At 36.8% G+C, this 27,664-nt stretch overlaps 2 protein-coding genes across 4 annotated transcripts; both read right to left on the bottom strand.

The window, feature by feature from the left end:
- Positions 1-240: 240 nt before the first annotated feature.
- cracdla (cracd like a) lies at positions 241-24,004 on the bottom strand. Of its 3 annotated transcripts, none has more exons than XM_073845718.1 (11): positions 23,685-24,004; positions 16,559-16,699; positions 13,710-13,781; positions 13,429-13,555; positions 13,046-13,181; positions 12,748-12,909; positions 11,865-12,062; positions 8,327-9,803; positions 6,319-7,271; positions 1,097-1,214; positions 241-1,013 (listed from the first exon to the last, which is right to left on the bottom strand). In XM_073845718.1, exons 3-11 carry the CDS (start codon positions 13,765-13,767, stop codon positions 820-822), a joined length of 3,423 nt encoding a protein of 1,140 aa, XP_073701819.1. In that variant the 5' UTR covers positions 13,768-13,781; positions 16,559-16,699; positions 23,685-24,004; the 3' UTR covers positions 241-819. The 3 variants fall into 3 exon arrangements, with proteins under 3 accessions (XP_073701819.1, XP_073701817.1, XP_073701818.1); XM_073845716.1 differs by having other exon boundaries at positions 241-1,016; positions 23,685-24,001; XM_073845717.1 differs by lacking the exon at positions 23,685-24,004 and having other exon boundaries at positions 241-1,016; positions 16,559-17,299.
- A 619-nt stretch (positions 24,005-24,623) lies between these two features.
- On the bottom strand, positions 24,624-27,321 carry mitd1 (MIT, microtubule interacting and transport, domain containing 1). The gene is made up of 7 exons (XM_073846242.1): positions 26,832-27,321; positions 26,641-26,742; positions 26,435-26,571; positions 26,233-26,319; positions 26,005-26,117; positions 25,464-25,524; positions 24,624-25,340 (listed from the first exon to the last, which is right to left on the bottom strand). The coding sequence occupies exons 1-7, from the start codon at positions 26,974-26,976 to the stop codon at positions 25,245-25,247; spliced, it is 741 nt and encodes a 246-aa protein (XP_073702343.1). The 5' UTR covers positions 26,977-27,321; the 3' UTR covers positions 24,624-25,244.
- Between the last annotated feature and the right edge of the window lie 343 nt (positions 27,322-27,664).

Genomic DNA, 27,664 nt, shown 5'->3' with positions numbered 1-27,664 from the left:
ATGATATATTACACATCACATGTCCCAGATTTATTAAGATGAATTTATTGGCCAAGGCTATTTTCAAAAGCAAGCTCCAAGTAATCTGAAATATTATCACATAATTTAGCATTTAACATAAAATAACAGAACTCTTCAAACCTAATAGGTCTCAGAAAATCAACAGTTGATACATTGTCACAATACATACAAATTCTTGGATGGAATTCATGGAAATAAATACTAATTTTAATCGGAAAGGAAATAATCATATTAATCATATTTTCACAAGAAAACAACAATGTTAAACCTGAGAAACATTGAGCATCGTATTACATGGGAGACAATTATATTGTTGTTGTGTGTCTACACACGTGTGAGTGGATAAAACATATAGTACCATATGTTTCTGTTCCTGAGATCTCACTCAGGGTGCTTTTGATTGAGTCTGAACCTGAATTTGTTTCCCTGCCCTTCCACCTCTGATCGACTTTCACTGTGGTGCATTTACAAAACACATTACCAGCAGCTGTTAACCAGTGTTGCAAGAGATTGTGACTTTAAAGCTCACAATATTAACTTCTCTGCAATGCATACATTCATACTTCATATGAGAGAACGCAAGCAGCTCACATGGGAAGGTTTTAGAAGACAAACACTATTAGGAGGTTTACTTACTGATGAACGTGCCTTTCCTCAATAATATACATAAGCAATAGTGGTTTACTTCCAAAACACACTGCTTTAACATCAATGTCAAAGTTTACTTTAGTTCACATGGAGCAAACTGCTGATCCTCAGCATCTTTCTTGTACTTGTGAAGTCTTCCTCCATGTATTTTTAGTCCATAGTCTTATCACTCCATGCCAGGGATTTCCTCTTGGCCAGCTCCATCCATGATGGTTGGGCATTGTCACGGACAGACTGCAGAGGGGATGATGATGATGGAGATGATGAAGGTGATGATGGTGGCACTGATTTCTGCTGCCATTTATCCTCTCTGTCTGCTGACCTCGTGGGAACAGAAGAGGATGCTTCTAGAAATAATAACAAAAAATATGAGCATATACTTTAATTGTAGCTTTTACATAAAACTGATATTGTGTCACCCACTTACGCATTGACAAACTTGAGTCCAATCCTGTGCCTGCGCTTGAGACCTTCGAGATCGGTCTGAGAGGAACTGTAGATTGAGATGTGGTTTGGGACTCTGCTGTTGATTTCAGCTCACCTGTCTATTATAATCAGTACAAAGGAAATCTGAAACAATTCACAAAGCAAAACACCACAAACAGAAAATACTGTACTAGATTTTATGAGCAAATAGTACATAGTCCCTCCATAAAGAGATTTTTCGGTTCAAAATAAGCATAGTTTGAACTCTAGTGACACCATGTCACAATTTTTTTTTTTTTTTTTTTTTTGCTCCTATTGTAATGATCAAAGTCTTTAGATCTCGCTGGATTATGAATTTCTTATTTTGTAAATTTTGATTTTCAGACATTTGTCCGTATTGCAACATTAACTGCCCTAACTAACTATAACATTTAAAACTTTGGGGTCTTTAACATTTTTTCAGGCAGAAAAATTAACGCTTTTATTAAGCAAGGATGCTTTATATTGAAAAAAATGAGAGTAGGATGTAAAAATGTAACATGGTTTGCACAAAAATAAGCAGCACAACTGTTTTCATGTCAGTGTACTGTATAATATAACTGAGCATTTTTACCTGAAAAAACTTTCAGTAATTTAAAATAATATGTATAATATATTTTAATAATCCAATTGTTCAGTTGGATAAAGTCACACTAACTAGTGTTACAATTTTCCCTGATCACACAGCAAACCAACAAGTTTGTATGCTAGCTACCAGCATCAGTGATAGCAATTGTTATTTCTGTTAACTTTTCACCTACATTGTAACAAAAAAAAATATTAGTTGAATTTAAAGGCATCAAAATAACTAAAGAAATTTTTTAATTTTTTTGCAAAACATGGATGGAAACTAGACTAGTATGAAAGAATCACACTCCTTTTTTGGAGGCCGAAGTAAGTGTCCTCTTTCTGGTATATATATTACTGAATAAACCAGGTGTGTTTAGAGATTACATGAGAAACTAGATGAGTAAAATTTGTAGACAAAAAGTTTTAACAGCTTTAAGTTCGAAGGTTTTAGATTTGAAATACTTTGTTTTAGTTTAATAGTTTAAGAATGTTCAATAGATAGAAAGATAGATAGATAGATAGATAGATAGATAGATAGATAGATAGATAGATAGATAGATAGTTGCTATGCGGTTGCTAGGGTGTTTCTAGTGTGAATGAAAAAACAGCTAAAATCAGCTAAAACCAGCTGATTTTGTAAAAAAAAAAGCTTAAAACCAGCTGATTTAGCAAAAAAAAGTTAACAACCAACTGAATTCAAGTAAAACCATCTGATTCAGTAAAAAAAAGCACAAAAAAACCAGCTAAAAAATCTGATTTAGAAAAAACAGCTAAAACTAACTGATTTAGCATAAAAATCTATTGACAGATCGAGATAGTTGCTAGGTGGTTGCTAGGGTTCTTGGAATTGTGGCTACAGTGTTGCTAACATAAAGCAAGCTCATTTAGCAGAAACAGCTAAAAGCGGCTAATTTAGCAAAAATCAATAAATAAAAAGTTAACCAACTCAACAACTACATCCAGATAAAACCAGCTGATTTAGTAAAAAAAAAAAAGCTAAAAACCAGCTAATACAAGCTCATTTAGCAAAAACAGCTAAAAGCGTCCGATTTAGCAAAAATAAATAAATAAATAAAAAGTTTACAACCAACCAAATCCAGGTAAAACCAACCGATTCAGTAAAAATAGCCAAAAATCAGCTAAAACATCTGATTTAGAAGAAAAACTAAAACAGTTTATTTAGCAAAAACAGATAAAAACAGCTGATTAAAACAGAAAGTTAACAACCAACTAGAACCAACTAAATCCGAAGAAAACCAGCTGATTTATTAAAAAAAAAAAAAAAAAAAATCAACTAAAAACCAACTGATTTAGAAAAAAAAAAAAAAAAATCAACTAAAAACCAACTGATTTAGAAAAAAAAATGTAGCCAAAAAGAAAAAAAATGCTAAAAGAAACAGCCAAAACCAGCTAAGACTAGACAACCAGCTTAGGCTGGTTTTAGCGGTCCTTTTTAACAATTATTTTTGCCTACATAAAAAAGGCTTAAAGTAAGTGGTTTAAGCTTGCTTGGTCTTTTAGCAGGTCTCCCAGCTAAAGTGGCAAAATCCACTTTAAAACCAGCCTGGGAGACCAGCCAACCAGCTTAGGCTGTGTAGTGGTCCACGCATTCCAGGGCCCAGTTTATGGCAAGGGCCCCTCCCTGGCCACAATAGTGGACAAAGGTTTGCTACATTTTGATTGGATCTTGGTGGACTAACATAAGCAAACTGTCCAACGCCATCGGATAAGGATGCCAGGACAACTGCCAGACACCTCTTAGAGGGCAAAAAGAGACCTTTGGGACAAAAACCCGGGAAGGACAGAACTTCCTATTGGTCAAGACGCAGTTTTTGCCCTTCACCCACCTTGAGACTGTTTTCTAAGGTTTGGTCCTGTGATGGTCATAAAAATTCCTTAGGATCTCCAGACGCAGCAGCAGTGGGTGAAACAAAGAGAGATCACAAAGATCCATCCAAATCCATTCATAACTATGTTTTCAAACCTTGAACTGACGCGAACCATAACACACACATCTTATACTTATTCAGAGAAATAAGTATTCTCACTGACAGCGATGTGTAGTGCAACATCTTACACAAACTCAGCTGTTAATGGACAAATGAATGCATGCATGACAGTTCAATCTTTTCCCATCATGTTTGGACTTAATGTGTTCATTTTAATGACCAAATGTTTTCTGATTGTGTTTTGGAAAGTGAGAAATGCACCAGTAAAACATTATTGACACTTTTCTAACTTTGTGTTTGGACTATGCAAATGACTTCCACAAGAGGAAAGAAGGGTGGGCTACCCCATGTTCCCCCGCTCTGATGGAACCAGCCAATCACAGCATGGAAATGGAGAAGCGCCAAGTTGCAATCTCCTCCTCATCGAAAAGGTATAAAGGTACCTCTCCAAAAGACACTCCTTGTTCTGAGTCTTAGGCCGCAAGGGTGAGACAGTAACAGATCAAACTTCGTTCTGAGTCTGAGGCCCGGCAGGGTGAGACACTAACAGAGCACTAACAAAGTACTGAGTCTGACCTGCAAGGGTGAGACAATAACAGCTACACCTCCATTCTGAGTCTCCAGCTCCACAAGAGAGAGAGACACTAACAGACACAACCATTCTGAGCCTACTGTCCAGAGAGACAGAAACAGACGCTCCACGCTCCAAGTCTCCAGCTTTGAGGCAGCAAAGGAAAGAGATATTTTCCAGCGAGACAACAACAGATGCAGCACGTCCTGAGTCTCCATCCGAGAGAGAGACAAAGCGGATTGACCAAGTTCTGAGTCTCTAGCCCAGACAGGCAGAAGACCAACAGACATTTGCAACAAGGTTGAGCTCCAGCAAGCAAACCTTCACTTCAGGTACCTTTGCTTGCGCCTTCAGCACCTACACCAGGGCCACATCTGCGTGTTCCAGATCTTAGGACCCTTTGGTGCTCCAGGAGATCAGCATCCTACAGCGCTTCAGGCTCAAGGCTGTCGAAACGGATTCCTGCTCCTTTTCCCACTGACTGCTCCCAGCGCAACCAGTGGAAGAATTCACCGCTACCGGACTGCTCAATCAACCACAGAGAACGTAAATATAATTTCCAATCCTCTTCCAGAGACCTTGGCATTGTTGTGTACTATCAGTATATGATCTTTCTAATTTACATTAGATATTGTATAGCTGATTGCAGTTGATAACAAATAATAGCTCATTTGTTTGTTTGATGCATAATAAGGTTCTTTACCTTATTTGTTTCAGAGTAGCAACAGTTTATCTTTCCATAAGATAACATAGCTCTGACATAGCAACACCCAGCTGAATCACTCGCATTTTATGCATCTTATGCACTTTATTCCTTTTGCATTTATGGTATTCATTTAATAGTTGATTACTCTTGTCTATCATTTGTTAATAAATTTATTTTATTACACTTGTGTCTTCCTTGTGTTGATAATACAGTGAGAGGTTCTACAAGTTAGATATCCCACCAATCTTTCTTATGTGATGTACTCATAACCGCACATTAAGTGACATGTGATCCAAGAATCATAACGTCATCTGTGACACGAGTACCCATCACTACACTATTTCGCCTTCCTAGTGGGCGACAGCAGAACTCACTACATAATTGGCGTCCCTAGGTGGGCCAAGTTAAAATGAGTTGAGTCTCCTGTAAAATTCACTACAGCTGGTTTTAGCTGTTTATTCAGCAGGCTTGTCCACAATTCAGGATTGAATTGAGAATGACTCCTAAATTCCAATTCAATTCTTGAATTTGAATTGATGTCAAAAACAGGATCTAGAATTACAATTCGAATTTGAATTAAAGGAAGCAGAATTGCAATTCAATACAAATTCAAAAAAATTCATATACATAAGTGAAGTGTTTAACAATGAAGCTTTACAATATATGTCAGATATGATTTCATTACATATTCTATAAATGATATTAGTTTGAACTACTTGTACAGATTACATTAACAGGAAATGTTTCCCCCCAGCAATGAATGTTAAAAGCTCTAGTCACAGAACACATAATAACGTTTGATTTATTGGAATTGTAATTTTGTGGAACACAATGTATGCAGGGTTGAGGAGTGACTAGTTATGTATAATGAAATTATGCTATTAAATTACAAAATTAATGTAATTGTATGTGAGATTCAACACATTCTTTCTGTTGTATGACTGTGTGGAATGTCTTTGAATTGCCATGAATTTAATTCCACTTCCTGTCATTCCAACTCCAATTCAAATTCAACTTCCTTTGGGGCGGAGTCAGTTCAATTCAAATTCCAACTCATGAATTGAATGGCGGCCAATTCTGAAATTCTGAATTGTGCACAAGCCTGTTATTCAGTAGGGAGTTGTAAGTCTCATTGTACAAAAGTTTTCACCCCCTCAATAAAAAACTATGGGACTTTTGGTGGGTTTGATAGTCTGGTTTTTGAAAACCGTTATCCGGATCAGTTAGGAAAGTTATAGCACCTGACTTTAGAACAGTCTAAATGTCTGACCCAAGTTTGGTGGTTGTAGCTTTAAAGCTCTAGGAGGAGATACTGACTAAATTTTGGGTCAGAAGAATAACAAGCAGCAGCAACTTAGACAGCAGATCAGTAAGTTATTTAATAATACCTTGGTTGCAACAGTTGTTTGGTTCTCCCAGCGCTGCAACAGCGAGGTCTTGTTTCCTAATCCTGCTGCCCACATTGGTCTGCCATCTTCAGACCCTGTCCCCTTCCCCTGAGATGCAGACGCCCTGTCAGCTTTCCCTGAGATTACGCTGGGCTCTCCCCCCTCATTCTGAGGCTGATCCTTTGAGACAGTATTGGCAGACTGTTGGGAGACTAGGTGAGATGTTAACTTTGGACTGGACAACAGATGTGGGTAACCTGGGGTTGGTGTGGAACGCAGTAAAGCTTGTGTGTGGGTCTGTGATGCTGCTCGCAGTGGTGATGACGGCTGGATGGTTGTTGTCTGTGGTGCCAATGCCTGTAATGGCTGTTTTGCTGTGTGTACGGTGGTGGTTTGTGTGTTCGGTGTGCATGTAACTGTAGACTGGGTTGGTTTTGCTGTTTTGGCCTGAAACTGGACTTCTCTGGCACTGTCAACTTGAGACTGACTAGTGGTTGTCTGAGTTGAATTTGTTGAAGGTTGGTTTGTTGTCGTTCTAGTCTGAGTTTGTGTCAGCTGAGTGGTGGATTGTATGGATCTTACAGAATGCTGCGCAGATGGGGGTGGTTTCGTTTCTGTAGGTCTCAAAGGAGGTTGTGTAGACGTCGGCTGTATGATTCTTGAATTGGCTTGTGAAGTAGATGTTTGGGTTTGTGGTTGTGTTGGGGTCAAGGTTGTTGGCCGTGATTGCAAGCTAGGAAACTCAGGCAGTCTACTAGTAAAGAGCTGTTGGAGACTTCTAGTCTTCTCTCTGGCCATCTCCATCCAGGACACCTCTGAAGCTGTAGATGTTGGTGGGTTTTCCTGAGAGGGTACCGCTGTAGCTTCTTCTGGAGGCAGGTCTGTACCTTCTTTAGGTTGTGAAGGTACAATCTTAGTGGATTTGCTCGCTGATGATGAGGGCTGAGGAGGTTCTGAAAATGTAGAATAATACCATTCATGTTACTTTCCCCAAAACTGCAAATTTGCATGGAAAGAGGTGATCTAACTAACATGGATAAAATGGGTTAATGCAAAATCAGCTATGACCTAGTTCACCCAAAAATAAACATTCTGTCATGAATTACTCACCCTTGTTTTTCCAAACCCGTAAGACCTTCCCTTAAGAGTTCATCTTCAAAATGTTATTTTTTATGAAATCTGAGAGCTTTCTAACCCTGCATAGACAGCAACGCAACTGACACTTTCAAGACCCAGAAAGGTTGTAAGGACATTGTTAAAATAGTCCATGTGACAGCAGTGGTTCAACCGTAATTTTATGAAGCTACAAGAATACTTTTTATGCGTGGAGAAAACAAAAATAATGACTTTATTCAACATTTTCTTCCTTTCTGTGTCAGTCTCCACCTTTTTTTTTTCAGCTTTTTTAGATTTCATCAACAATATCTTAATTTGTGCTCTGAAGATGAAAAAAGGTCTTACAGGTTTGGAATGACATGAGGGTGAAGAATTACTAACAGAATGTTATTTTTTTATTATATAAATGGCAAAAAAACACGCTTACCACACTTTTACTATAGTAAAACCATGGTTAATTTTTATAAGGGAGGAACTGGAAAAATCAAGTAACACTATTTACTGTCCTGCTCTGCTGATTGCTATTCTTTTGAAATTATACTAAAATCAACTAATCATTAATAGGCAATAAAGGTAATAATACTTTATTGGTTTAGTGATTTAGTGATGTCCATTGTTAGTTCAATAAGACAAGGTGTAAGATTTATAAGCCCAATCTACGATTTGTTTGAGTAACCGCTATCAGAGTAATTACAGACTGGCACAGTTAAACATTTGGACAAAGCAGCTTTCTAAATGCTTTGACTCAGACAACCACACCAACTGTTTCCTGGTATGACCTGGATCATCATTCTCATAGGACATGTAGCTGTTCACATTCATCATAATTGCAACTAAATAGGCCAGAGGCTTAATCTTCATGCACCTTGGGGAACCACAAAAAGAAACTCACCAGCCTGTCTGAGTACGCCAGCTCTCTCTTTGTCTCTACAGAAACTCGAACCGGAGGAACCAGAGGTTGAGGATGCATTGGTTTGAAGAGTAGGGTCTTTGAGTTTAGCATGGACTCTTGTAGACCCCATGCCAGGGCGTTGGTCTTCAGATTCCACATGGCTGGTTGAATCAGACTGTGAGGCTGGAGGTGAAATCTGTGCACTGACTGCAACACTCTGGCGTTTTACTCTATCTTCTGATTGAGCTTTGTCCAAGCGAAACTTTAGCGAAAGAGATGTAGAGCGAAGCTTTACTCCAAATGCATTTGTAGCCTCCTCCATCGCATCCTCACATGCCTCTTCAGCCACCTCCACCTCCACTTCCTGTACTCCTTCTTCAGTAGCCTCTATCGCAATCTCCTGTTTCTCGTTGTCCTGACTTTCCTCCACATCCGGAGCCCAAGAGCGGCTCTTTGCTAAATCTGTGCACTTTGTAGGTATCACTGGAGAAGTGTCCGTTTTGTCTTCTTTCTTTGAAGCTGGTGATACATGAGCACTTGGGTCTTTTAATGCTTTCTCGACATGTGAACTCACTTGCCGCTCTATCTTGAAATTCAAAGGAGGTTTGGCAGGAGATGGAGGTTCCTTTTTTAGTCCAGCTTGTCCAACAACTCCAGTGAAGCTTGCAGTCCTCGGGCGCTCTTGAATCTTGTCTGAGGAGACATTGAAGTGGAACGACCCAGACACAGTTCTCTGACGTTTTATGCATTCAGTTTGAGTGTGATCTTCATGACTAACAGCTGACGCTGTGCTGACTGGCTGAAGAGTCTTGGACTCATGTTTTTCATCTGTGGAAGGTGTATTTCTCCTCAAAGATGATGGTCTTAGATTTACTCCACAAATCACATTGGTTGGAGCTTGAGTAGAGGCTGGGCGTTTTTCTATATTTGCTGCATTATGAACAATGTATTTGCTCAGCGTGTCTGGCTTGGTTTGTATTTGCACAGCATTTGTCTTCTCATCTTCCACGGAAGTCAGTTCTGGTGTGGTAGTTACACTTGGTCTTACAGTTGGGCTTACAGTTGACACAGTGGTACTTTGGATTTTTTTGAGTAGTTTGGAGCTACTGAGCATCTCACTTCCTTCCCCTTTTCCCTTTTTGTCAATTGGCACCACTGGGATTGGCGGTTTGGCTACTGGTGTCGCAGATGGAGTCATTTCCTGTAGGCTAGGGCTTGGAGGTGATGTAGACAGGATGTTTCTCTCAAGCTCAGGCTCAGCAGAAACTTGTTTACTATCTTCAGAAGTCTGCAGAGATGTCAAAGGTGAAACTGGAACTGGACTCTTGATTTGTATAGTTGTAAGCCTCTCTCCCCGTATGACCTGTGAGGAATATGAGTGAGCACGAGGTATCTCTTTTACAGGAGTCTCTTCCTCCCTAGTCGTCAGTGATTGGTCCAGATTGTTCAAACTCTCTGATCGTGCTCTGCTTTCAACCTACACAGGAAGTACAAGGTACAAAGCTATTAAATATAATTTAAAAAATCTATTACAGGTGCCATAGAATGGAAAACTATATTTACCTAAATCTGGTGTTTGCAAAAGCCTGAAAAATAGGCTAATGCTAACAAAACAGCGACTATGACGTAATAGTCTTGGGATCATTAATAGTTACGCCCCCAATATTTGCAAAGCCGAATCATCAGAAGGTCTGCGGGTAGGCTATTGTGAAAAAACAAAGCGAGGACGATAGCGAAAATAGCAGATCACGGAAATAAATGTTATGTTTCTGGTTGTGCAGGAGATGTTTAGTGCAGGGATGGGTTGGTGTCTGTACTCAGAAAGGCAAGGAAAACAAATAAAGCGTTCTAATAAAATAAGGCGAGACACTAAAGGGACACGGTTAGCTTCTTGCTAGCAGTAGCCTGTGTGGACGATGGCGAATGATTTACAGATCCTGAGCATCACTAACAAGCATCTAAACTTGTAAAATATGTGGTAAAAACTGCCGCTGTAGTGTAACGTTACACAGAGCACATGCAATTGCAAATCAAAAGTGAAAGTAAAATGATTGTGCATTCAAAACGGCAGTTTCAATGACCCTCATGCATATTAATAGCGGCTCGGGCTCCGTGATTAAATATATATTTTCCTCCATGTGCGAACTACTGAATGAGCCGCTCTGTTAAACAGCCAATCAGAGCAGAGCTCATCATTATTATTCATGAACCTTCCAAATAAAGTAATAACAGACCATTTCATTGTAGGGACAAATCCTAGGGTTGTAAATGGACCTGTAAAATCGTTTCTGGAGAATTTTCGCCCTTTCCTATGCCATATACCTTCTATGTAGATATCAGAGAACAATTTAAAATATTGTATCAATGCATTCTATGGCACCTTTAAAGAGATAGTTTACCCAAAAATGAAAATTACTCCATGATTTACTTGCCCTCAAGCTGTCCTAGATTTTTGTATTCGTCAGAAAGAATACAACTGGAGTTATGTTAAAAAATGTCCTGGCTCTTTCAAGCTTTATAATAGCAGTGAATGGATGTTGAGTCCAATGAAGTACATCCATCTATCATAAAAAGTGCTCCACACAGCTCCAGGGGGTTAATAAAGGCAAAAAAAAGGTAAACAAAAAATTCTATATTTAACGTAAGCTCACGTAAGCTCCGGTGAGAATATGCTAGTCTCACAAGAACCAAGTTTTGTTTACAGCAAAGGAAAACCAGTATACTCTTGGCTTATATTGAAATCCTCCAACATTTTTCTTTACAAATCCTCATTTTGTACTTCTAAATCAGATGCTATGCCTACGTCCTACATCATCCGCTAGAACACCACTCTCTCATGAATGTTCGTACAACAGTTACTAGAGCTATAAATTACGGTTTATAAAGTTTCGAATATAGATATTTTTCTTACACAAATGCATCGATTCACTTCAGAAGACCTTTATTAACCCTCAAAACCATGTGGAGAACTTTTTATGATAGATGGATGCACTTTATTGGTCTTTAAAATCTAAACTTCCATTCACTGCATAAAGCTTTTTTTTTTTAAGATTTATTTTTGTCTTTATTGTGATAGGACAGATCAGTAATGACAGGAAGCGAAGTGGGGGAAAGATAGGGCGGGATCGGGAAAGGTCCTCGAGTCGGGATTCGAACATGGGAAGCCCGGAGAGCAACGGCGCTGTTCTTCGGCGTGCTGCCCACAAGGCTATCAGCGCCGACAAAGCTTGGATTTTTAAATATAACTCTAATTGTATTCGTCTGAAAGAAGAAAGTCATATACACCAGGGTGTGAGGGTGAGTAAATCATAGGGGTGAACTATTCCTTTAAAATTCATAAAGATTGATGAATTACATATTTTGATGAACAATACGTGCATGTAAGAATCATAAACTTTTATTGGTCACAGAGCTTACTTATTACAATAATTCAAAAGCCAATGGAAAAATCAGATTGGCTTTTTGTCTAGAGAACCAGGCTGATGCTAATGGATACCAATGGATAATAGGTTTAGAAGAGTCCATTAAAAAGGCTTACCGGAGTGGTCACCCTCTTGTTCTTGGCACTGGCTCTTTGGTTCTTAGGTTTAATGGACATACGGTGACGGGCAGCAGAGTTGTCCAGGAGGGAAGTGAACTGTGGAGGAGTGGTAAAGTCCACTGAGCCAGGGTCAAGTGGAGAAAGGGGTGCAGGTGCTGGGCTGATCGACCGAGAAGAGAGCGGCTGTGAAGAGGCCTGGAGCACACATTTAAAAGGGGACATTAGACAACATTTTAGACCAAATAAACCATTCAAATTTAAGCCATGAATCAGATGGATGAATAACAGGTCAACACATTGGTGAAATGACAGCAGGCTTCCTGTTCTTCCTCCTCACTTTCTGTTCCAGCTAAACTCAAAGTGCTATGGTTCTTGGGAGGGATAAAAAACTAGAAACATGGGTCAAAGTTACTTTCTTTCAAAAAATCATTAGGATATTAAGGAAAGATCATGTTACATGATTATATTTTGTACATTTCCTACCGTAAATATATCACTTCATTTCTGATTAGTAATATGCATTGCTCAAAATTTCATTTGGACAACTTCAAAGGCGATTTTCTCAATATTTAGATTTTTTTCCAACCTCAGATTCCAGATTTTCAAATATTGTCCTATACTAACAACCCACACATCAGTTGAAAGCTGGTTTATTCAGCTTTCAGAAGATGTATAAATCTCAATTTAAAGTAATTGACCCTTATGACCTTGTGGTCCAGAGTCACATCTACCCTTTAGGCTAGAGTACTAGCAACAGTAATGGAGACACAAAATGAGCCACACAAACTCATGCAGATCTTTGATTAATGACTCTGAAACGTATAGACAATTCACTATGTGACAATAAAGATACTGAGATGCTGCTGTATAGTTGAAGTACCTTGTTCGATACGCTCATGTATAGCCCTTCTCCGTGGGACACTTCAGAGGGGCTACGAGGAAGGCCGTCATCTTCTGAACTTCCACCTAAGTCTTCACGCCGTTTAATGGGCAACAGATGGGGAGGAGGACCTAAATGCAGCTTCTGCTGCTGGAGTTTCATCTGATCAACCAAAACAAATCATCTTAAAAACTGTTCTTAATGCTTCCATCAATCACACTGATGAGTGTTTATAAAGTGGGATATCTCAGCTATAATAAAACTGTTTAGTGTTTTGTGTGTGGTTTGTCGTACTCACCTGCAGAGCTCGAATTTTGCCATGAATGTTCTCTTGAGACAGAATTCTCAGTGGTTCAGGGTCGGAATGACTGTGCTCTTCATTAAAAATGCTGTCATGTGAAAATGCCCGGGATCCCAGCATGTGTTTGGAGTACCTGTGAAGAAAAGACATAAAAAGACGTCACATGGACTATTATATTGATGTCCTTACTACCTTTCTGGGCTTTGAACGTTGTAGTTGCGTTGCTGTCTATGCAGGATCAGAAAGCTCTCAGATTTCATCAAAAATATCTTAATTTGTGTTCCTAGATGAACAACGGTCTTACAGGTTTGGAACGACATTAGGGTGAATAATGACAGAATTGTCATTTTTGGGTGAACTATTAGTAAGTGAACACTTACTCCGAGTCTTCCGTACTCAATGTGATGTCACTTTCAGACTGACTCTGCTTCATACCACCATCATCCTCTTTCCTCCTTATCTTCCCAAACAGGCGTGACTTAGACTTGAACCTGGACTTCTTCCTTCCTAAACATCAAACACATCATGCCTTTAGAATAGTATGTCAAATAATAAACTGAGAGTGGATTAAAAGAGACTAATATCTGGCACAATAAACGACTGAATCATTTTCTTTTTATGAATGTCCTTAGTGATAAAGCCTTACTGAAAGATTTCTGACCTGTTAAGTCGTCACTGCCTTCTCCCTCTGGGTCTCCTGAAGCCTCCAGAAGGTTCATCTTCACCGGTATAGCTGTTAATGAGGACAGTTACACAAAAATCAGATGAGATAGAATGAGAAGTAAAAAAATACATAGGCGGGGTTTAGAAAACGTCAGTGGAATTAAAATGACAGCAAATTGCAGTTTACTAACTATTAACTGTTAGTTGTTATTCTTAATTTCAGAGTAAGGTAGTTATTCTACAAAGGAGAGCAGTGGCAGATGCATTTATTGAAACATAAAATACTAGAGGAATGTCATATCTCAATTGTGGCAACGTGGCCAACTTCTGTATCTGATAACAGAAGGCATTTTCTCAATCTGACAGAGACCAAAGGTTTCTTCTACAGTCATATTTTCTAGGTTATCAGACACTTGTGTTTTCATCTACACTACCGACACTACGTTATATTAACACTTATTATTGCTATATTAACATTTATAATGCTACACCTGACTTACAATGTAAGCCTGAAGTAATGGCCGCTGAAAATTCAGCTCTGCCATCATAGTAATAAATTACTTTTTAAATGATATTTAAATAGAAGAGTTATTTTAACTGTATTTTTGTTCAAATAAATGCAACCTTGAACATAAAAAAATTAAAGCTTACCGCCCCTGACTTTTGAATGTTAGTATATATAAGTGAACACACAATTTTCTTTCATTAAATCTGTTAATGTGCTGTATGAATCACATAGGTCATACTAAAAGCAGATTATTATTGTAGTACTCTCCTCGTTGTCAAACTACATTTTTGACTTCCTCCAGAGCCAGTTGTCTTGTTCCCATGAAATATATCAGACTGTGTCCTTATTTTGCACAATGTGAGTCAGACGTTTTTTTCAACCTTATGGGCGTCCATATCCTTTATTATAACAACAAACCTTTCTTATCACTGACCCTGCCTTGATAACACAGATGTGCAACAAAAAACATGCAAAGTCCATCGAGTCAATCCTTTTTTCAATTTTGCTGCTCTATTGTGTTCGCTTGCCTAATTTACGCAGTAGAAACTCCAACGGTGTGTAAACTATCATTAAACTAAATAAAATATGTCTTCATGATTAAATTCTTATGTATTCCTTTGGGGGGGAAAAACATTATGCAGACTACACAGAATATGAAGATAATCTTTGGGCTGGATGACACTGCATAGAGATCACTGTAACTATTTACTCAGCAGTAATCCTACAACTACAGATTAATCAGAAACTTCCGGAACAGCCCGACTGAAAAGGTCCAATATGCTGCCATGACAAATAAATACACACAGAAAAACATGACAGAAAAACAATGGGCCATAAACGAACCTTGTTACTTACAATTTGGGGTTGGGATGAAGTCTCTTATGCTAACCAAAGCTGTATTTATTTAAAAAAAGCAATTTTTACATAATTTAATATATATTTAAAATATGATTTATTCCTGTGATGCAAAGCTGAATTTTCAGTATGATTACTTCAGTCTTCAGTGTCATATGATCCTTCAGAAATCATTCTAATGTGCTGATTTGCTGCTCAAGTTTCTTCATATTATCAATGTTGAAAATGTTTTTTTGTAGAAACAGTGATGCATTTTTAGGATACTTTGAATAAAAAGTTCAAAAGAACGACATTTATTTCAAACAGAAATCTTTCGTAACATCATATAATTTCTTTGCTGCATCTTTGCTAAATAAAAATATTTTCTTTCAAAAACAAAAATCTTACTGACCCCAAACTTTAAACATTTATACTAACGACTAACTTTGATTAGTGATTGAATATTCATATATTATTCACACTGCTGCTCAAACGTTTGGAAATGGGAACAGTAAGATTTTTTTTGTTTTTTAAAGTAGTCGCTTATGCTCATCAAAGTCACATTTATTTGATCAAAAAATACAGAAAAATACAGTAATATCATCAAATATTATTGCAAGTTAAAATAACAGTTTTCTATTTTAATATACTTTAAAATATTATTTATTTTTGTGATGCAAAGCTATTTTTCATAAGCCATTGCAGTCTTCAAAAATCATTCTAATATGATCATTAATTACCTATGTTGAAAACAGTTGTGCTGCTTAAGATTTTTTTGGAACCTGTTATACTTTTTTTTAGGATTCTTTGGTGAAAAAATGTTAAAAAGAACAGCATTAATTTAAAATAGAATCGTTTCTAACAATATAAATCTTTACTATCACCGATTTAACACATCCTTGCTGAATAAAAGTATTAATTTCTTTCAAATAAAGAAAGAAAAATACTGACCTTAAACTTTGAATGGTAGTGTAGTTACAAAAATGTTTTAAATAAATGCTGCACTTTTTAAAGTTTTATTCATCAAATAATCCTTAAAGAATGATCACAGGTTCCAAAAAAAATATTAAGCAGCATAACTGTCTCTAACATTGATAATAAATCACTATATTAGAATGATTTCTGAAGGATCATGTGACACTGAAGACTGGAGTAATGATGCTGAAAATTCAGCTTTGCATCACAGGAATAAATTATATTTTAAAGTATATTAAAATATAGAAGTATAGAATAGAAGTATAGAAGTATAGAAAACCACTATTTTAAATTGCAATAATATTTCACAATATTACGTTTTTTTCTGTATTTTTAATCAAATAAATGCAGCCTTGATAAGCAGAAAAAACATCTTTATAAAACATAAAAAATCTTACTAATCCAAACTTTGAATGCCAGTGTGTACATACTGTATAATAAAATTAGCTATGAATGATGATGTACCGTGATTTCCCTGGACAACAAAGCACATGTACTTCACATAATATTAACCAAGATAAATGACTTACTTTGTCAGTAAAAATTCTTCTCTTTCCTCTTTTCTGTGTGATTTAGCTTCTGTTCTTCCTTTTAAAAGATATACATATCCTTATATCCTCTGAACCACGGCGGCTCTGTCCCAATCACGAACATGCAGAGAGATGGAGGAACTGAAAGACAGATCGGAGAAAGAGAAAAATCAGGTAAGGAACTACTGGGGGGAAAAAAGCAAGAAAGAGGAAAAAGGAAAAGCAGGCTCTGACAAAGAGCCGCATTGACGGATTTGATGTTTGGCAGTTAGGAGTTGGACACACACTGACTGGCAAACTCTCTTACATTTCCAACTCATGCTTTTCCTGCACGCTTAAGCTCCTTACCAAACAGCTTTTGAAACACAGAGAGTGAATGCAAAGCTGATGAAGCCACCAGTCTATATACCTCACCACTCAGCACTCTATCAACAAGAGCAAGTGCGTATATGTTAATAGCAAGAACATAAGGAAGCGGTTCGATCAAAAATGAACATGAACAGAGCCAGTCATGCCAACTGCAGGTATCCAGAGCATCACATCTGATTTATATCCCTCTCATGTTTGTAAATGATTTGTTAAAGCGAGAGTGTTGAAAATATCAACTGACACAGCTGTCATTTACGTCATGCATTTGCATCGACATGTCAGAGTACTTCAGTTCTTGTATGCAAATCATGTAAATACAGTCACATTTCATTCAAAGGTCAAAGACTAGTCAGTTAAGAACCACTTAACTAAACCCCTCCATCAGCATCCGAACTCATCCAGACTCATGATCTACTTCTCAGTATTGTGTTGTGAAATAAATGAGCAGATAGTGCTAATCTGTGATGCTGATTATGTTCAGATTTGTACGGTTAGGTGATATGGTGGAGTTGAACAGATGATGTGCTTCCTTTCCTTCTGTGCAGACAAACGACAGGAGCTTTCAACTCCCTCCTGTGTGTTACTATAAGTAACTGTGAAAGTAGGCTACAGCCTATTTGAAATGTTTAAAAGGTGAGATATAAAATGACTGACAAGGCTGTCGAACAAAAGGACTGGGTCCGTTGTAGACATGCATCTAGACATTTACGTCTCCTTCATTGACATTTTAACCCTAGAAATGTTACTGTCTCATTAAGATACCCATTATCTCTGAGGATGGAACGTTTTGTATCTGGCGCTCCGCAAAGCACAGAGCAGCTTTGCCCCAGATACAGGCATAAATCTATGTCAGGATCCAGAGTTGGCCACAAATCCCTCTCCTTCCCTTCTACTGGACAAAAGTCAGCTTGGCATCTGGGTGACTTTCAGCCAGCCTACATTATGCGTTTGGCCTTCAATATAATCCATCTGTCAATTTACATTTTCATACTCAGACATGCATACTGAAGGGAGGCTAAAGTAATCTGCACATATGGCTCTTTTAATGTACACAGGATTTTCCTTGGAATATTTTACTACTGCTGAAATGACACTATACTCTGATTATTGCTGGACAAGAAAACAGACATTGTATACTGAATTATTTCAGATCTGGTTTTATTCATATATTTTCCTTTTAATTTCCTCTTAAAGGATAACTATTGCCAAAATGCAGCCTGGGCTGTTTTTTTTTTTTTTTTACTGTAAATGAGACAAACTTTTATCTAAAAGCATAATTACGACAAACGAGCCGTTTTTGAGATTGACCGTGATTTCGTTTTGTGGTCAATGGCCGGTGAATGGGAGTACTAGGGGCATAACTTTGAGCGCATCAAAATTGATATTTTTACAACACTAAGAAGGCTCGACACACCATGAAACTTTGCTCGAAGTATCGCCTGGGTCTCTACACATGAACTCCAGCATTGAGAACATTGTTTGTGTACACAGAGTTTACTAAAAAGAAAGTTTTTGAACAACTCACTTTCACTGTTTGAGTTTCCGCTCGCGGCCGTCTTGCCAGTCAAGAGGTGTCGATCTCCGAGTGCGAGGATGGATAGCTCCTAAAGCATATTTCCATATAAATGCACGGCTAATTCATTGTTTTGTCGCAAGTGAAAAACAATATTAACCTTCTAGCTGTAAAAAGAGCCTCATATGGAGTCCATTCATTCGCATTCGGAGATCGACACTTCTTGACTGGCAAGATGGCCGCGAGCGGAAACCCAAACAGTGAAAGTGAGTTGTTCAAAAACTTTCTTTTTAGTAAACTCTGCGTACACAAACAATGTTCTCAATGCTCGAGTTCATGTGTAGAGACCCAGGCGATACTTCGAGCAAAGTGTCATGGTGTGTCGAGCCTTCTTAGTGTTGGAAAAATATTGATTTTGATGCGCTCAAAGTTATGCCCCTAGTAGATATAAATTTGTCTCGTTTACAGTAAAAAAAAAAACAGCCCAGGTTGCATTTTGGCAATAGTTATTCTTTAATTAGCAAGGTTGTCTGTGGCAAAAAATATTCTACACTTAAGCTATGTATTATAAACATATTTTATCAATTTTCCTAGTTAAAACATATTGCACACAGCTTAGTGACTGTGTTTTAATATGCAGTTGAAGTCAAAAGTTTACATACACCTTGAAGAATTTGCAAAATGTTAATTATTTTACCAAAATAAGAGGAATCATACAAAATGCTACAAACCATGTTATTTTTTTTTATTTAGTACTGATCTGCATAAGATATTTCACATAAAAGACGTTTACATATAGTCCACAAGAAAAAATAATAGCTTAATTTATAAAAATGACCCTGTTCAAAAGTTTACATACACTTGATTTTTAACACTATTGTTTGTTCTGAACAGTTAAACTGCCAGCTGTTCTTCAGAAAAAAATCCTTAAGGAATTCTTTGGGTTTTTCAGCATTTTTGTGTATTTGAACCCTTTCCACAACAATCAAATTCCCAACAGTGAATTTAACTTATTTTGTCTTGTAAGACATGTAAGTATCTTCTGTAGCTTTTGAAGGGTTGTACTAAATGAAAAACAAAAAAATGATATTTAGGCAAAATAAGGAAAATGTACACATCTTCATTCTGTTCAAAAGTTTACACCCCCGGCTCTTAATGCATCGTTTTTTCATTCTGATGCATCAGTGAGCTTTTGAACCTTCTGTAATAGTTGTAATTGAGTTCCTCAGTTGTCCTCAGTGTGAAAAGATAGATCTCAAAATCATACAGTCATTGTTGGAAAGAGTTTAAATACACAAAAATGCTGAAAAACCAAAGTATTTGTGGGACTTGAAGATTTTTCTGAAAAACAGCAGGCAGTTTAACTCCTCAGGACAAATAAGGGACTCATGAACAACTATCACATCACTCAGGTTACAACACAGTTTTAAGAATCAAGTGTATGTAAACTTTTGGATGGGGTCATTTTTAATAATTAACATTTTGTAGATTCTGCAAGGTGTATGTAAACTTTTGACTTCAACTGTATCTGTACAAGTACAGTGTAATAGTAATATAAATTGTTTTTGTTATTACTATGGTAATTAATATGTAATAGGGGAGACTAGTGCTAATTGTTATAATGGCTGTAGGTTTTAAATGAGACCAAGCACAGATGCTTGTTTCCTATAGCAGTGGTTTTGTATTTTGGATACAAACACGTAGCTCTGTTAAATTGATATAATTTTTATTCATATTTTTAAATATTCTGAATTGTTATTTCATTGTTTTCGCTGAATATTTTTTATTGTTTTTATTTTTCTGATTTTCTTTAAGTTAAGGTTTTAGTTATTATGTTGTGTTTTTATCGCTTATAATATTTTTTTTCTCAAAATGTCTACATAGTTTTTATTAAAGTTATTCAGTTGTATTTTTAGTCATTTTAGTACATCAGGTTAAACTAAATGAAAGTGAAAAATGCTGGCAACTAGCTGTACAAATAAAATAAGTTTGTTTTTATACTTAATTGTATTTCAGTTAAATTTTATTTTATGATTTTGTCAATTTATTGTCATGTTTTGGGCTGTACTAATCGGTCAGACTGGGACAAACATTTGGAGTACTATAGACTGCCAAAAGTTATAACAAATTAAAGAGATGAGTGCAAAAAACTGTCTGAGTAACAAAAGGCATTTGTGGTTGGTTTCCAGTGCAAGAATCTTGACAACATTCGTGTTTGTTCTTATCATTTCCGGTCAGGTAGGTGAAATATTAGGCTAATATCTTAATTAAAAACTTAAAAACCAGCATATGTTGGTTAGGTAGTTTTGATGCTGGGATGCTGGTTAGGTATGTTTTAAGCTGGTCCTTATCTGGTTTATGCTGGTCCTTAGCTGGTCAAGGACCAGCATAAACCAGCAAAGGACCAGCATAAACCAGCTAAGGACAAGCACAAACCAGCAAAGGACCAGCTTAAACCACCAGCTTTACCACCTATTAACTTTAGTTTGTCAAAATATTGCACTCTTTCCTGCTTACTAAGGCATTCTCTATATGATTTAGAAGCTTCCACATCTTTTTCCGTGGTTTAGACAGCATACATAAGCAGAACAATGTATTCAGTAGTACATTAACCGTGCAATCAATGCTGTTGTTTACATCTGAGTATCGCCAATATGGCCAGGCATCCAGGTACCTGACCAAATCATGACATAAATGCAAACCCTCTATTCATTCATGTTCTCACACATTCTCAATCTGCAGTAAATAAACTGTATTTTTATTCTGTGAAATAATGGCTTTATATACCTACAATAACTCAATAAACCAACTCAATATCAACTAATAGCAGCTAAAATATCACAAAAGGGAGACTGCAGGTCTCAAGCTGTTTTGTACAGTTAAACAAAGCTGAAAAAGTGGATGAGACCAGAACCCAATTCCATAACATTTACAAATCGCCACGCCCACTCTTAAGGTAAGAAAAATGTGGATATTTAAAGTATTAGTCAACTTTCTAAGCTTACAGTCATGGCCAAAAGTTTTGAGAATGACACAAATATTAGTTTTCACAAAGTTTGCTGCTCAACTGCTTTTAGATCTTTGTTTCAGTTGTTTCTGTGATGTACTGAAATATAATTACAAGCACTTCACACGTTTCAAAGGCTTTTATCAGCAATTACATGACATTTATGCAAAGAGTCATTATTTGCAGTGTTGGCCCTTCTTTTTCAGGACCTCTGCAATTCGACTGGGCATGCTCTCAATCAACTTCTGGACCAAATCCTGACTGATAGCAACCCATTCTTTCATAATCACTTCTTGGAGTTTGTCAGAATTAGTGGGTTTTTGTTTGTCCACCCGCCTCTTGAGGATTGTCCATAAGTTCTCAATGGGATTAAGATCTGGGGAGTTTCCAGGCCATGGACCCAAAATGTCAATGTTTTGGTCCCCGAGCCACTTAGTTATCACTTTTGCCTTATGGCACGGTGCTCCATCGTGCTGGAAAATGCATTGTTCTTCACCAAACTATTGTTGGATTGTTGGAAGAAGTTGCTGTTGGAGAGTGTTTTGGTACCATTCTTTATTCATGGCTGTATTTTTGGGCAAAATTGTGAGTGAGCCCACTCCCTTGGATGAGAAGCAACCCCACACATGAATGGTCTCAGGATGCTTTACTGTTGGCATGACACAGGACTGATGGTAGTGCTCAACTTTTCTTCTCCGGACAAGCCTTTTTCCAGATGCCCCAAACAATCGGAAAGAGGCTTCATCTGAGAATATGACTTTGCCCCAGTCCTCAGCAGTCCATTCGCCATACTTTTTGCAGAAGATCAATCTGTCCCTGATGTTTTTTTTTTGGAGAGAAGTGGCTTCTTTGCTGCCCTTCTTGACACCAGGCCATCTTCCAAAAGTCTTGGCCTCACTGTGCGTGCAGATGCACTCACACCTGCCTGCTGCCATTCCTGAGCAAGCTCTGCACTGGTGGCACTCCGATCCCGCAGCTGAATCCTCTTTAGGAGCCTTCTTAACAATGCAGTGGAAAGTTTTTTTGGGGGGGATTAAGTTAATTTTCATGGCAAAGAAGGACTATGCAATTCATCTGATCACTCTTCATAACATTCTGGAGTATATGCAAATTGCTATTATAAAAACTTAAGCAGCAACTTTTCCAATTTCCAATATTTATGTAATTCTCAAAACTTTTGGCCATGACTGTACACAAGCAGCATGTGGTCAAATCAGGGGCGCCGCTCTCAATTTTGGGCCCTATGACAAAATATGAGATTGGGCCCCCCCCACCACACCAAAGCAGATCTCTGGGGGCCCCTAAAGTGCGTGGGCCCTTAGAAATGTCCTAACTTTCCCCCCTTAGCGGCGCCCCTGGGTCAAATAGTCAAATAGTCATCACCATCATCGTTGTACATTTTAGCACTGTTATGACTAGCAGCATTGCAGCATGTATGGAAATTAAGGACAACACTTACTCAAGAAAAAACATAAAAATTTCTCTTTGCTAAAAAAAACAGTAAAATTATTTAAAAACAACAATGAAACAAACTAAAAAACTGTATTACAGGGCAATCATGCTGAGTGTTCATGAAAATAATGTCTCAATTCAACAAAATATTGAAATGTCCAGGATGTTTCATGAGATTCACCCTTCATGACCATAGGCACTCCAGTCTGTTCCCTTGACAGATGAATAGTGTTATTTAGAGACAACGCTCTATATTTTTCATGAACTGAGATGAGGAGCACATATCGAGATTAAGGGCGATTATAGATTTAATCTCCTTCTGCAGGGAATTCGTGCGTGTTTCATTGTAACTAATGGTTTCTAATATGACAGGCAATAGAAGCAACTCAAACCTGTCCAAGCAAACAAATACAACGACAACACCAACTGCTGTTGATTACAGTTATTAAAATCAACAACACCGGTCAACAACAGTCCTTATCCTTTCACAAACAGCAAGTCTTTTATAGTATGAATGTCCCAAATCCAGTGGCCCATATAAAAATGACTTTATATAAAGAGATATTCAAAACGCTAGAAATGATGTGGATTATCGTTGGTAAAAATCAGTGTAGCCTAACGTTACATGTCACAACAGGCGCATATTTCTGAGTTTTAATTTAAAAAACAAAACAAAAACTTACCGTGACCACTTTAACAATATCTCAAATTAAAATTAACACGACAACTGACATTACGACTGTCCTAAAACTTAATATAAATATAATGTAGTCGCGTATACTCACATTCTGTCGTGAATCCTTGAGAAAGTGCAGGTGAGATGATCTCTGGTACTGTCTTGCTCTTTAACTGAGCCGGTGGAGCAAAACAGCGTCGCATCAAGCGATATGTGACGTTGAACACAAGGTGTAATATAACGCAAATCATACCCTTTTACACGACGACTGAAAATTCACCCAGTGACCACAAGAAAGCGCTGCTGTCGAACAAAATATACACTACAAGTCAAAAGTTTTTGAACAGTAAGATTTTTTGTTTTTTAAAGCATGCATTTATTTGATTCAAAGTACAGCAAAAAAAAAAATAATATTGTGAAATATTTTTTACTATTTAAAATAACAGCTTTCTATTTGAATACATGTTAAAATGTAATTCATTCCGGTGATCAAAGCTATACTTTCAGCATCATTACTCCAGTCTTCAGTCACTGTCACAATCCTTCATAAATCATTCTAATATGCTGTTTAAGAAACATTATTGTATTATTATTATCATCATCATCAATATTTAAAACAGTTTTTTTTAGGATTATTTGATGAATAGGAAGATCCACAGATCAGCATTTATCTGAAATAAAAAGTTTTTGCAACGTTATACACTATACCATCCAAAGCTTGGAGGCAGTATTTTATTTTATTTTTATTTTATCATCAACTTATTATTATTTAAGTTGATCAAAACTGACGATAAAGACATTTATAATGTTACAAAAGATTTCCATTTCCGATAAATGCTGTTCTTCTGAACTTTCTAATCATCAAAAAAAAAAAAAAAAAAAAAAAACTGAAAAATTGTACTCGGCTGTATTTAACATAATAATAATAATAATAATACATGTTTTTGAGCAACAAATGAGACTATTAGAATGATTTCTGAAGGATCATGTGACTGGAGTAATGATGCTAAAAATTCAGCTTTCAAATCACATTTTAAATATATATTTATAATAATAAATTTTAAGTTATTTTAAATAGTAAAAATAATTCCAAATGTTACAATTTTTGCTGTACTTTGGACCGAATAAATGCAGGCTTGGTGATTACTATGGTAATTAATATGTAATGGGGAGACTTAGTAAGAGACTTCTTTAAAAAAACATTAAAAATCTAAAACTTTTGACTGGTAGTGTAGTTATTGAGCATAGTCAGTAAAAACACCCCTTTACAAAACATTTTTAATCAGGGGCAAATAAACATTTTAATAAAGGGCACTTACTAGTGACGAACACTGTGCAGACTACTACCTTATTTACAAATGCACTTCGGTTTTTATCCTAATTACAGAAGCAGAACATATAATAAATACATATCAGTTTAACCCTTTCATATAGTGCATAATTTGTTTAAAAACAGCAGAAGAAGTAATAGCAAAGAGATAGACCTCTGAATATCAGAATGTTTTAAAACAGGCAATAAAATCAGTACATTTGCATTATTTAAAAGTTGCAAATAGGATCAAAAGGCACATTTCCAGTCGTCCAGGTTGGTATGTGAGGATTGCGTTTGAAATTGCGTCCCATAGATATACCAGGCAGTGGAGAAGCTTTTGAAGCAAGTGTTTTAAGGTTATGTCGTCTTAGTGTGTTTTGTATGAAAAATGTCCACGGTAGTCTCATGACACTCTCGCAAATCATAATCGCAGTATCCTACAGAGAAGCGACCCTTAAAAAAAAAAAAAAAAAAAAAAGGCTTTTATATGTTAACAAGCACAAATAGTTATCTTTTGAACATTTCACAGGTATAAACACTTGTTTAAGCCAGACAACCACTTAATTTAGGTGGTACCTTTGGTTTTTTGAAATAATCAAGTCCTCTGCCAATCTTAATAATCCAGCCATTATTAAACCTGAGAAAACAAAATGAACATATACAGTCAACCAAAATTTATTCAGACATGAACTCAAGAGTTAAACTGTGTCAGAACAAATTCATCTTGATAATCACAAATGAATTAGAGTCAAACCAAAATTTATTCAGACACCTTCGAAATTTCTCACATTATCACAGTTTATTCGCTATAGTTTAGAAAATGGTAATACAATATGACAAGAACTCAAGAGTTAAACATTTTGTTAATGTCAGATAACTTTGATAGAAAGGTATGTAACTAAACATGGTCAGTCCAACGTATAAGGAATTTTTGGGTATAATATATATGATATAATATGGGTATAATAGCACCCACTAGTAAAAAAATATATATAAAAAATGATTTCTGGTGTCTGAATAATTTTTGGTTTGACTGTATAATATAAAGAGTACAGACACATTATTCTCCAGTGTGTTTACTGTAATATACAGCAAATGAAAGCAATTTGAGATGTACCTGATCTCCCGGTCATGAATAGTAGATGAGTACTGAATGTCCAAACAGATATTTTGACTCTGTAGCGACTGCTTTATTTCTGCCAGGGCACTGGTTTGCTGAGCAGAGCCGTCCTGGAAAACCACATCTTAAGGTCAACTTTAATGGATGACTCTGATTAACAAAACATTGTATATTGTTTTCTGTGTGTTAGTCAACACACGGTTTGCGAAAGTCGGAGAATCTTACCTCATCCTGTGAAGTCAGAAGGTGAATCGTTTTTACTTTACACTGGCATTTGATCAGCATTTCACAGAAACGAAGAAAATTATACAACTACAATGGGGAAAAAATGTAATGTGTCATTCTGAGATACATAGCTGTTCTTTTCCACTCTGTAATATAGTCTTTTGTAAACTGTATGTTTAAAAACATCACTGTAGTCTCTGACCTGATGGACATGCCGTACATAAGGGTCCTCCACCCAGACTTCAGTCAGTCCGTCTCTGATGTAGGGTTTGAAGAGGGATTCATAGCTGAACCCAGTGGAACTGTCAGCTATCTTTATCTGCTCATGGTATTTACCCTCTGACAGATGAGATCACAATCAGAAACTGAGGCCAGTTTGAAAACCCACTTTTATGCTGAGACAACTACCTTCTTTTAGTTTGTTCACATGGTCTTTGATCTGCTCTGCTCTGTCCATGTAGCCCTTGATCTTCTCTCTGTAGTGGGCCTTCTTTGATTCATCTTTTACAGCTGAGAAAACAAAGTTCTTATTAAGACTGCCATCTAAATCAATCAGGAAAAGAAGATTTGCTATTTTCAAACTTTTTTTTAAGTCATACCTTTCAGTACATCCAACAGTAGCTGGATTCCTTCCTGGTAGCACACCAGAGCCTCCTGAAGTCGTGAGCTGTGATCAAGCTCCACGGCTCTTTTTAAGACAGAGATAGCGGAGCTCTCCATACCTGGGAGGAAATCTTGAGCCATATCGACTTTCTGTGACAGAAACAGCGAACTGGTGCAATCCGACTGACAGTTACATGTGAGCTATGTTACTGTGTAGTTACAGAAAATAGTTCTTCACTTGTTAAAGCCCTTTCAAAAACGGGGGAATAAAGAGTTATAAGCACGCCACTGTCAACACCACCATCCAAGTAAATAAAACCTTAAAAAAAAAAAAAAATCAATTTGGAGGGTTTTCGTGATTAAAATTCACATTAAATCAATGGAAGCATATTTACATATTTGAAAGTGATTCAAATAGCGGCGTGTCAATTATCTTAGAAAGCGAATACAACTTTCGGAGCAAAAACAAATCAGTTTTAAGTCATACGCTACTGTTCGCTTCCGGTAGGAACTAAAGAGTGAATACATCCGTTCCTATTATGCTGAAGGACCAACTCTCGCTTCCGCTGGTCAATAAAAGTCCATAAAATAAAAGTCAATAAAACTATAATATATATTTAAGTTATATATTAAATGCACATATTTATTAATTTGTGCCAACGTGTACTTGATATAGTCTAGGCCTATTTAAATTTAACACTCTTGTCATGTTTTTTTTTTACAGTTATTTTTTACTCTTCTCCTTGATTTGTTATAAATTTTGGCAGTCTATAGTACTCCAAATGTTTTTTTTTTCTGGTCCAACTGATTAATATAGCTCAAAACATGA

The sequence above is a fragment of the Garra rufa genome, chromosome 8 (genome assembly GCF_049309525.1).
Source record: "Garra rufa chromosome 8, GarRuf1.0, whole genome shotgun sequence".
Lineage (NCBI taxonomy): Eukaryota > Metazoa > Chordata > Actinopteri > Cypriniformes > Cyprinidae > Garra > Garra rufa.
This window is presented reverse-complemented; position numbering and strand designations above follow the sequence as displayed.